Source organism: Colius striatus, chromosome 1 (assembly GCF_028858725.1).
Source record: "Colius striatus isolate bColStr4 chromosome 1, bColStr4.1.hap1, whole genome shotgun sequence".
NCBI lineage: Eukaryota > Metazoa > Chordata > Aves > Coliiformes > Coliidae > Colius > Colius striatus.
The window spans coordinates 68,422,363-68,435,118 of NC_084759.1; the positions used below are offsets into that span (position 1 = coordinate 68,422,363).

A 12,756-nucleotide genomic window follows, 5' to 3' on the forward strand; every position below is an offset into this window, starting at 1 on the left:
TCTGTTAAACAGCTTTCTCAGACTCATAAAAATCCAAGAGCACTCATCTGCTAAAACCAGACCAGAGGTCTTGGGTGAATGGAAGTTGGCACAGAGGCAGTAATACCTGAAAGGCAGGAAAAACAGCTCTCATGCCCAAGTCAAGTGCCTAAATTGAACAAGCGAGCCCTGTAAGCGTTGGACCTGTGGACTGTCTGGACCAGTGTGCTCTGTCCTCCCTGTAAGAGCCATTCCCATTCATACAGGATACTTAGTACTCCATACAATCATGGTTACTACCATGGATGTAAAGACATAAGAAGACTCCAACCTAGTGGTGATGGCTCTGGTCTTTCCTTGGGCAGAGTGGGGAATAGAAACTGAGTCTTCACATATCAGACAAAGGATTTATTCCCTCAAACCACAAAGTAAAAAAATATTTTTAACTCATGAGACCTGGCCTTTAATTCACTTTAGGTTTGTTTTCTTTTCTTACAAGTGTCCAGAATGAAGTATTATTTTCAGGTTGAATAAAGTGTATCTATTTTATGACTTTTCAGTTTCCCAGGGGAGAAAATAATATTATTTTTGTCTCAGCCTGGACCAAGTTGGTTGGCTTTCTTTCTTTTTTCTGCTATGACAACAAATCAGTCAGCTGCGATGCCTCACTGACTCCATTCCCACACGGAGCTGTAGAAGTCAGTATTCACACAACACAACTCCGTATAACCCGCGCATCTGGCAGTCAGATAGAGCCCTTCAGAAACCTCAGTGGAAAAAAAAACCACATTCAACTCACACACTATCAGATTCCATGACAGAGACAAAGAACCTAATAGGCACCAAGTGATACGCTATAAGACACAATAATGTCAGAGTGACAAAGGAGTTGTTCAGGCAGCAGCTGAACACTAGTGGTTTGGGTATCATCACATATTAAATTTGGCCTAGAAATTGTATTTCCTTTTAACAATGCATTCCACAGAAAAGATATATTTACATTTAAAGTCATAGCAAGCAAAAAATAAGTCATAAGAGTTTTAAATACATCTCTCTTACATTATTTTAAAAAATGACCTTTTTTTCATTATTTTCACTTTCCTAGAGCAAGTTTCTTAAGAAATTAATTATTGTTAGTAATTTTAAGTCATCCATAGCATTAGAGATGATGACAATACTAATTATATACCAACTTTAGGACAAGTGAAAGTGAAAGGCAGCAATTAGCACGCTGCCGCTGGGTTCCCCCGGGCGTATACTACACAGAGTGTCTCCTGGACCTTCCTGTGCTGTTTAAGAGGAGTAAGCACTACTGCACTAACTTGTGTCTTGGAGTGAACTAGTTCCTGTCTGACAGCTCAAAATAAAGTTTTACTGCATAAAAAAAACCCACATGTGCCATTTTAGATCTAAGCTTAATTTGAGTACAAAATTTTGCATAAAACTCTCTTGTGGATAGTATGTCATGATAACTGTTGTAAATAAACTCTTCCTGAAGGGATTAAGGTAAAATGTCAATTTTACCTTAAAAGTGAACATAAGTGACCATAAAAGTGAACAAAATACAGTATCCCTGAGAAGAAACAGAAATATTTTATAGCCTGTAACAGTCACTTGTGAACAAGGACGTAAAACAGTTGTAGACATGAATTACCCAAATGACAGAATAGAAAATAAAAGAGCTCCAAAGGATTTGTAACTTTTTCATCGCAAAAGATCTCCTAGACTGAAACAATGATTACCCAAAGTGAGAACCTCCAAGAGCTCTCCCATCGCTCTGGAACTCAAATCACACTTTCCAAAATGAGTCGTAGCCTAAGTCCCACATACGTTTTTGAATGTGTCATGTCATAGGGAAGGAAACACTTTTAGCAGTAAGAAATAGCTTCAGACTGGGAACAATCCAAGGTGAAGTATCAGGAAGGGTGAAGAATATGCGCTCACAACTGCTGAATGCCCAGATCATGGAAAGATTTCTTATACTTCAATGCATATCTTTGTTTTGACTGTTTTCTCTCGACCTAAACGAAAGAAAATGCCTTGGCAAGGACTGTCATCCTCTGACTAATCGAAAGGGTAATAGATTCAGATCAAAATTAGCAGCAATGATACTTAGAACAATTTTCTCATTCTTTTATAGGGAAGAATTTAATGTCTCACATTTTCTTCTGTACAAGTTCCTTTCATGACCTTAAACTGCTGCTATTCTAGAAAGGCAGGAAAAAATATTCTGTTGTCAGCAAGCTATTCACTGATGACCTGAGAAACCATAAAACTGAAGTTCAGTGAATTATAACAGTCGTATCCAAAGTCTGGCAGTAAACGGCAAATAACTTCCTGTGTGTTTTACTATGTTATTGTGCAGTCACACAGCACTCAAATCAAAAGCATTCAATCCAAGCTAAAACAATAAATACATCAGGGAATGCAACCAATAAACTGTTACAACAGTAGCAGACAAAATAAACATGGCTTCTTCCCTGTAAGAGTTAGAAAATGCCTGATAACAGAGAAATAAAAATTGACCATACTAATTGGTGTACTATAAATCATCATTCCCTGATGAGTTTTAGACCTAGTAGCTCACAAACAAACCTCCTAATGATAATCAGAGGTTTCATTCATCTTCTTGGAGGTTACCAGATTTTGACTTCCAACTTGGCATTAATTAGATGAAATATATCTGGTTATAATTATATTTGGCTATATTTACTTCAAATTTTATCCCTTTCATTGTTGGTGGGTTTTTTTAATAGTTTCTAATTTACAAATTCTTGGGGTCTTTGCAGTTACTAAGTGGGAAGGGGGAGAAAAGACTCTGTGTAAGCGAGATTATTACAGGCTTTTCCCATGCTGCTCACTCAGACAACTTGCTAGCCATGCCAGTGCCAGTAGTCATTTGGGGTCTGTTGGTCATGTTTCTACAACATTATTACATCATTAAAACCCAACAAATAACAACTGAAAAACACTGAGCATTCTAGAAGCCTAATTGCCAAGTAAACATGGCAGGGCTGTTTTTAGTAGTCAAGCAGACAAACAAAGAAACTACACAGCAAGGTGTCCAGCAATTTCAAGTACAGAACATCTAAAATTACAATTGCAAGCTGAAATTCAGTGATATTATCCTTTGAAACCATACCCTTATGAAATCTCTTAGACCATTTGCTAGCCAGCATGTAACAGACAGCATTAGGAATGTTTCTCAACTCTTATTTATTCTTGTTATTTTATTTTTCCTATCATTTCTCTAAATAATTGCAAAATAATACATAAATTCATATAAATTATCTGCATGTATAGACTGCAAACAAACTTGGAAACTAAAATTCCACTTATATGAAGATGATTGTGTCAGGTATATTCAGTAAATGAAGCAGGATTGAGTGAGACCTAACTTATAGTGAAAAATGAAACATCAAAGAGATAAAGTCAACTTTCAACACCCTGCAATTTCTCTCTGTACTACCATGACTACATACAGTCTGCAATATTCCAGTAGGATTGAATCTGCCAGAAACCTCTGCCCAGGAAGACCTCTGTGTTTTAAATCACTGGTAACTATTCATGCTTTAGAAATCAGAGAATCTTACCTCCATAAGAACAAACAATGCTGCAAAGAAAAGGAGAGTTGCCCACTCAACTCTGTTCAATATCATTTCAAAATCATGGATGTCAGCTAGCACTAGCAGCCAAATGGCTCCTAACATGGCAATCCAGCCTGCAAGGGAAAAGAGAACAACACCTTACACTTCACAGGCATTTAATGTGCTACAAATATAAAAAGTTAGTGTACTGCAATTTTGAAAGATTTTTGTTTTGTGACCATTTTGCTCTGACTCTCTTTAATAAAAACAGAAGAGGGATTGACTTTAAATAGCAGAACAGGCACTCTCCAGACATAATTCCTTCCATACATCTTGAAATGTTTTAAGACACATATTTAGGTAGCTGATTGAGAGAAAATGCAAATTAAATGTACAATCAGACAGAGAATATAATCAGCAAATCTCCTGTCCAAGCAAGGTTTATTTTCTCTTTGTACAGTTAAACTGCTCTGGCATGATTCTCTTAAACAGCAGAATGAGACTTCAGACATTAAATAAAAGAAGTTTGGATGTTTTTTTTCCCTCAGAAAGATGCTTCTCTTTCTGTCTGTCTTCTCTATTTTTTGTCAAAAACAGCAGATGAAATTTTTTAAATACAAAAACAATCGAGAGATGTAATTTAAGGTATTTTTAATGGCATGTAAAAAAGCCCTTCCTCCTCTTCAAGCTATTTCTCTCTTTGTTGTGACTGTTTCATACATCTCATCCTATTTCTTATATTCACAGTCAGAAAGTGGTGGATTCACAGAACTGCAGAAGTATGGAAGAAAGAAGAATAACAACCTTTACTGTCAAACAACTTTAGGTCACAAACTTATAATGAAATACCATATGTGATATAAGAATAACAGGCCCCTGATATGAAGCCAATAGATGAATAAAGTGAGCCTCTCCAAAAGCCTTCAATGGCTGTAAAAACTTTCTGAAGTGGAAGACTGATTCATAAAATTTTAGACTCTTCAGTTTACAGCTTATGCTGTAAAGAAGAAATCCAAAAACAGCCAATAGATTAAAATTAAGGTATATTCCATTCAAATCCTATTTAAATGTAAAAGAAGTGAAGACACCAAAGGTTCTTACTGTTCAAGAAGCTGTAAACGTTAATTCTCAAAAAAAATCCTCTACAATGTCACGTAAGTATTCACTAATTGAAGAATGTATTTTACTCTCTCAAGTACATTTTAGGAGCTTGCAGTGACATGCTAAACTCTTTAAATGAGAATTTCAAGTTAACTGTGATCAGTGAGGAATATCTCCTGAAAACATTGCAGCACAGTGCAGGCAACCAGATGTGCCCAAAAGCTGAAACCAGCATCTCAGGAGTTACTCTGGCTGGTCTGTTTGCTCAGGAAAGCCAAACCAGCTAACTTGACATTAGCTCCAGCTTTCATGCTTTGAATTGAGTTTATTTTATACTGCGGTATTTGGGCAGTAGTGAAATCACACATCTTGCATTGTCTGGCTCCAAAAGAAAACACTTTCAGTGACACCAGCTCTTCATCTAATCACATATTTTTCAAGCATCTCCAAGTGTCATCTTCTCCCTAGCTCAGCTCTACTCTTGATTGCCCCTAACCTGACTTTCATCCTCTCTGCTTGGAAACCACATTTTCAAGCACTATGAACAACTTCTCTCTTCCCCATGATCTTACTTCTTGAAAAGCTTGCACACGGCTGATCACTCTAGTCTTGCAGTTTCCTTAATATACAGGTCTCACAATAAGCTTTTCTTTAGCCCAGTGCAAACCTAATGCACAGGGAGATGCAGGGAAATCCTTGTAAGGGAGCAGGTGTGAAGGACTAGAAAATTTAATGGATTGTCAGTAGAAATAGCATAATACACCTGGAAATAAAGATAAAGCTAAGCAGAGTCCTCAAGGAATTTGGAGCTTCAGCTCTTACATTGTTCCCAATACAGATTTTGAGTAAAATCTGATCCAAGTGCTTTACTTTATTGAAAAACTGTCTCACAGCCAGCTCAGTCCAAAGACGGAAATGCTGCCATGCTGCAAGCTTAGCAAATCTGTTTCCTGCTTTGGTCACAGTGATATAATCAAAGTGCATAGTCAAAACCAGCTCATGCATGAGCATTTTGTTGCAAGGGAAAAGGAGATCAAAACCAACCACAACAGAGAGGGGGGTACAAACAGCTGGTCTTAAATTTTCTTCTGAAGAATCCCATTTTACCACCCACTGGAAAGAGATTTCAGGACTGACCTAATAACAGCAATACTCTGTACTGCTCAGGATAAATACTGGATTCTGGCATGCACTGAAAACATATGATTTTTGTGCATTTGTGTGTGTGTGATGGACTCTGGGTGTGTGTATAGACTTTGCAAAAACAGCTACAAATCACAGGGACAGGAGTGCTCCCAGAGTTCCCAAAGTAGCAAAAGAAAGTGAGGAGAGAACTGTCAGGTCCTGTCTGCCAGGCCTTTGTGATAGTATAGTTCATTTATTGTCTTTCCCAAAGAAAAAGCAAATCTGCCCATGCAAATGAAATAGTTATTTGTTCTGAACACAAAGAAAGGGGTTATAAAAATTCACTGTCAAATTTTCTTCTAACTGTTGTCTCAGCTGTACTCTGAATTCATGAAATGAACAGTGGGCTAAACGCTGCCTTAAAGAAATATGTCAATTCCTGTTCAAGGAATATTGCAAGGGTAAGCAGATGTGTGCAGAGGAGCTTAGTAGCAGAATGTTACTGCTCTTTTGTACAAACGTTAAGTATAAACATCGCATTTTACCACATACATTTATGTGTGTATGCAAGTACAGCAAGGTGAAGAATTAAAGGATAGCAATTTCTCAATACTTCTGGAACAATCTACAATAATAGCTCAGCATTATTTCCACCCTCCTGCATCCAATATAAACAAATAAACCTGAACATGCTATCGGGAAACAATAATTATTCACTAAAGCTAATGAAATATAATTTAATTGCACAAGAGGTGGATAGAGACAGGTATTTTTTAGCACAGTGAGTGTTATCAGCATGCATTAGCTCCATGCATGAAGCTTTGCATGAGAGAACAGTGCCCTGCCTTACAATATTGTTCCCTGGGAATGTGGAGTGCAGTGCTCCATCAAGTACAGCAAGTACAGCTTTCTGGAGGCTCAAACATGTCAATTGTCACTTCTGGATGCAAAGGTCTTATTTCGGTCTACACACAGGGTCTATTGAGAGTGTATTTGCTTTCCTCTCTGTGCTTGCAAAGAGGAGATACATTTACCTATCTCTTGAAAGGGATACCGAGGAGAGGAAGTAGGAAGTCTCTTGAGGAATTTAGTAAACTTCATGCAAGATGTCTGTTCATGATGCCCTTTAGTGAAATGGATGAGAGGAAAATGTTTTGAAGCCTGAAGGCCATACCAGCTCATGTATGCCGTAACGGCTTCATCAACTGCTCTCTGCTGTTAACTTGACGAAGTTAACTACAAAGTTAGTGGCATCCTGTCTTTACAAGTAGGCAGGTTTTCTAAGGCCTTTTCCAAGGCCTTTGTAAGTACATCCATGGCAGTATTTTATTTATTTGGGTAGCATTGTATTTGCCTTGGATTTCATTTGAAGCATTCTTTCCTTTTTAAAGAACTGAAAGTAGTAGGATATATGCAAGACTGACTTCTCTGTTCTTTTATTTACCATCTTAATGGAACATATAAGAGAACCAGGAGGAAGAGAAATAATTTCAAAAAATAACTTCTCATTACTATAGTGAAAGCAAAGTATATTTACAGTTCCACATACCACCTCCTTTACTACCTTTTAATGCCTGTCTCACAAAAACAGACGTTCTGGAAATATAACATGGAGAGAAACGAAATGTAAATTCAATTTCTACACTAACATGGTACTTGTTGAAGTCAGCGACAGTTTATGTTTATTTTAGGAAAAATAAAATCAAATTTTATTATAAAATGCACCTTGCAAATTCATGATGCATTCTTCACAGAAAAGATTCCCATGTTTTCTGCTTGGGACTATGAAAAAAGTACAGTATAAATAGCTTGAGTGCTTTGCTTTTCTCAAACACTTGACTCAGTAGGGAAAACCACCTCTGGAACAGTGAATAGCTCATGATGAGTACAACACAATAGCACTCCTACTCTGAAAAAAAAACCAAACCACACAACTTATTTTGAAATAATCAAGCTGAAGAACTTGAAAATAGAAAACAATCTAATAGAATCAAATAGAAGTCTAGAATAAGTGGGAGGAAAGTAGGTGAAAGGGAAAGAAAATAAAGGAAAAATATACAGTGTAATCTGTAGGCCTTTCAAATGCTCATTAAGAAAAAATTTTATTCCTTAATAAAAGTAATTTCATATGACTTACAACTAGCTGAAAAGCATAATAAACTTCCTCTTAGCAATGTGAACATGTAGACACCGTGTATTCACTTTATGTGCTCAGAATATGAAATAATGTCTTTATGAATCCTGGGAGTACACAGAAATCTCACTTTTGTGGAAACCGAAATGGCACAGTTGCACTGAAAACCAAAGCCAGGATAACATTGCATGACCAGTGCTGCCCTAGGCAAAACAGCATGCTGCTCAAGACAGACAGGCACAGCGTACCACGTTAAGGTAGGAAGAGTTAAAACTGTACAAATCCTGGGTGGGAAACAACCAGATGCCTAACAGTCCTCCAGGAAAAAATAAAAAATACAGTAGATCACAACTGAACCTAATGTCCCACTGAAATACAGAATCAGGGCTAGAGATGGTAAATCACATGAAGCAACCCCTGCTTTCGTCATCTCTGGTAAACCCTGAGAAGATATATTTTAAGATGCTACCCATTAGGAATTCCAAGGCAAGGAAGCCAACGCAACCAACAGTCTAAAAAGTTGACTTTTGAGGAAAAATTTAAAGACATCAATATATTCTGTTAAGATTAAGATCAAAGGAGTCCTGGCAAGTCTTCATGTACATATCAGGATTCTCCAGAATCACAGAATCTTAAGGGTTGGAAGGGACCTCAAAAGATCATCTAACCCCCCTGCCAGAGCAGCACAACCTAGAGTACAGGAGTAGAGGAACTCATCCAGCTGGGCTTTGAATGTTTCCAGAGAAGGAGACTCAACAACCCATCTAGGCAGCCTGTTCCCCTGTGCTGAGGGAAAGATGTGTTGACAGATATATAGCTGTGTATATTGCACCAAACTTCAGTAAAGGTCACTGCAAACAAACATATTCTATTGCCTCATTGAGTCTTGCAAACTGAAAATAATTTGAGAAGATGCAAATATCAAGATAGAGGAAAGGTCAACTTTTGCAGAGGTAGGCAATAAAGTACAAAAGCTGCACTAGCAGATACAACTGTTAGTAGTTCTTTTCTCATCAAGTGAGCAGCTGCAAGGACAGAGGATATTTTCCATTCTTAATTACGTGCTTGTAAAGGTGATTGTGTGATTTCAAGGGCAGAATTTTTTGAAAACTATCCTAAAGAAATTAAGACTGCAGGATCATGGAAGGCAGATTTCTCTTCTTTTCAAGTGCAAAGTGTTATGCTCAGGAGGAATAACTAAGATCTGGACCAGAATTTCTGAGTCTGAGTCAATGCTGACAGCACCAATTCATTTGCATTCCGATATTCTCATTATTGCAAAATAATTATCAAATAGATTTTTAACTCATATTCATATACACTGTACCAGGAATTTTTTTCAACATCACTATTAATCACAGATGTATTAAGTCTCTTTAGTACATTTATGGCCACTTTCATTTTTAAACAACAATTCACACCTTCACAGTGCAATCAGATCTCCATACTTCATGCTGAAAGGCCAACAGATACGTTCCATGCAGTCCTCTTCTCAACCTCAATATAAAAGTACTAGACAACTTAAACCTACATGTTCTGCATGCTAGAACAGATAAAATAACAGATGAATGAATCAAAAGCAGAGAGGCAAAGAGCATTAAATGAGGACAAATACACTAAACTCCACTGAGAGTTGCAGCTGACAGCACCTGGGGAAAAAAGCTGCAGATCACCCCCTGCAAGCACAACTACAAGGACCTGGAAGGGTCTCTAGAAAGGGTTAAGGACTTTCCAAGAGTAGTGCTTGAAACCATGCAGTCTTACTATATCTTAATACATTAGGCTGCACACTTGTCAGATGCTTCAATTCATTGACCATTTTACCATTATTAGGTTGGGAACCAGTTATAGATGATAAAGTAAACCTAGGAGAGTATCAAAATCCATTTTAGGGGTAGTAAAATTCACAAGAACCAAGTATAAAGCATACATACACAACATGATTAAACTGGGTATAATGCAGAGTTGAAGCCAAATTTGAAAAAGCAAAATGTAAAGTTTTGGAAAATGTATAAAAAATAATCTTAAGTGGACCCAAGTACAGGGAAAAAAACATCAATACCATTCACTTCCAGATAAAGAGGAGGAAAATACCCCTATCACTCTCATTCTAGCAAAGCCCTGAAGAAATCAACACCTTGTTGTGACTCCTCTTAGCCTACATCTGACTTGGGGGGGAGGGGAGGAGGGGTTGTGGTGGTGTCTCTGTGTGCCAGGTATTTTTTACAATAGTTTTAACTGTATATTTTTAGTGACATTTTGAGTTGTATTAATTTGATGATTTGGACTGTAAGTGCTAATTTTGTCTTAAGAGGACTAATAATAACTTGTGCTTTGTTTACACTGATACAACTTTTAATTAGACTAACAAAAAATTCTTAGCTCCGTATCACAGTCTCACAAGTACAACATTACCACTGATACTTTGAAAGTGGGAGCCTATTGCTGTATACAGAGAACACATCTCAAATCCAAATGATTTGGGGACCAAAACCCTCTACTTTGCTGAAATGTGTGAAGGAGTTTTCAGGCAATCATGGATTACTTAAGGTGATATTTTTAGCTCTGTAGAAAAGGTCCATAAGTGTTATTTCCCAGGCTTGCATCTGGTTCCTTAATTTATTGAGCTACATTGGAAAGCTGTACAAATTAATAATATATTATGTAAAAAATACAAGGAGAAAAAAAAAAGACAAATAAAAGAAAATAAAATATTGGTTGTGACACCTTTAAACACAGTTGATAATTCAGTATAATTTGATCCATTACTTAGCAGTCAATATCTATGAACTCTCCTCAGCTAAAACCAATAATTATCACAGACCCTAGATAATCTGGAGAGAAATGTTAGATTTAATGACAAATTAAAGATCATATGTGCACTTTTTACTATGAGGATATAGTGAAATAAGCTATGAAATACAAGATGTACTAAATTTAACAGTGGCTTTTGGTATTTAAGCCTATGTTTTCTTAAATTTATGTCATTCACCAGTTTTTATAGCTTAATAGCTGACTACCTCAGCAGGATTTTCAGTTTTCTTAAGCACTAAATAATTATACACTGGCTTAAGAAATTGATCTCTTTTTTCAAACATTTTATAAAACAACTCCTCAATAACTTTGAGCAGTTCTACAATAAATCTTTCATCTTATCTATTGCACAAATCAACCAGAAACCAAACATTTATAATATGTGAACACTTTTTCTCCCTCTCTATGGATACAAACACTTAAATTTTTAGCCAAGTTTGGTTTTCTGCACATATAATTTTATTGTTTGTAAACTACATCAATTTTATACAACTCCACCATCCTACCAGAGAGTAGCATAGCATGGTTTGATCTATTTATCACTGATAAGAGCAGAAAAAAGTTACAGATTAACATTTTAAAGTGTAAAAATAAGAACCTTATGGATGCTTTGATGTTAACACCCCTTTCAGACTAATGGGATCTGTCCATATCTTTTTCATCCCTGTGCTCCTCCATGACCATTTATAAATCTTTTGGACCTGAGAAGTTCTGCTGCACGTTGTGAGGCAGGATTTTTCTCACAAATCTGAGAGGGAATGGTCTGTTAGCACAAGTTCAAATGCACATACATATTGTCCCAGGGCCCAGATAAAAGCTGAGGGGAAAAAGCTTATTAGAGTTCCTCTTAGGAAGCTTCCAATGCTGCACATTCAGAACAAAACTACACAGACTACATTTATTTCACTTGCAATATTAGTTCTTTTATAGCTTAGAGTATTAAATAATTTAGCCAAGACTCTCTAAATTTAAGGTTTCTGTCATTGGTTATAGCACTAATAACTTTGACACAAGTTTTTGCACACATTGACCCCACCAATCTGTCTCCAAGTTGTTCGAGAAGTGCTGCAGTCTTATTGAAAACGTTGCAGAAAAGAAAATGGATGAAGTTAGTTGTTAAAATGTTAGTATGCTGCAGTAACAGAGAAATAGCTTCAGTATTTCTAAGCCAAATAAATATTGATATGGAACTTCCCGACATTCTGTGACTCAATAGCAACTTACAGTGTAAGGTGAAAGTTGTGCATGTCCACTTAAACAAAAACAGTGTGAAAATCAAGAGAAATTACATGGAAGGAACTCCAGATCCAGTCCACTTCCCTGAATTTGAGGTATCACTTCTCTCTATAGGTTAAGACAAAATTTTTACAATAATTTTCTTAATATTCTCTGGAGACGTCATTAGAGGGGCAGTTGTTCTGCTGAAGCTCTCTCCAGCTAAAGTATTTAACTTCCAGTGAATGTCAACAATTTTTCAGTAAAATATGGAAATTAGTCAGAAAGTATTATGACTGGTATCCAAAGGAGTGTCAGTACAACAGGAGATTTTTGTATTTACAGCAACTGAAAACATTTATCTTATAACGTTCTGACAATAGATTAAAAAGGAGCTCTGCACAATATGGACTACCAAACAAACAGAAGTCAGTTTAAATTAAATGAAAGTGATTATTTCCCTACTTTTCCATCATGTTAGTCACAGTTTTAAAATGTTTCAATGATGCAAGATTAAATTAGTTAAGATAAATTGCAAAAAGAGAGCTTTTAAATAATAGCATCTGCAGCAGAATTTGCAGACCAAGCCCACAGTCAGAAGTTAAGCCACAGTGAATACAAAAGAGAGTTTTCCAAGATAAATTCTATTTAACTAAATAAATGCTCTCTAATCAAATAAGATAGCCTATGTCTGTAAATATTGAGGGATTTTAGCTTTAGAGAAAGCACGATGGGAAAATTTGGAACTGGTATGTTTGCTTAACAGAAATGGAGTGCTAATTTATGGAACTCGTCCTACTT

The 12,756-nt window shown here is 36.5% G+C and overlaps 1 protein-coding gene across 1 annotated transcript in view; it reads right to left on the reverse strand.

Annotated features, from left to right (window-relative positions):
• OCA2 (OCA2 melanosomal transmembrane protein) overlaps positions 1 to 12,756 on the reverse strand; it is a 174,241-nt gene that overhangs the window by 65,173 nt on the left and 96,312 nt on the right. The window contains exon 18 of the mRNA XM_061988504.1: positions 3,573 to 3,700. Within this exon, the coding sequence (XP_061844488.1) occupies positions 3,573 to 3,700 (128 nt within the window). The remainder of the gene's footprint in view (positions 1 to 3,572; positions 3,701 to 12,756) is intronic.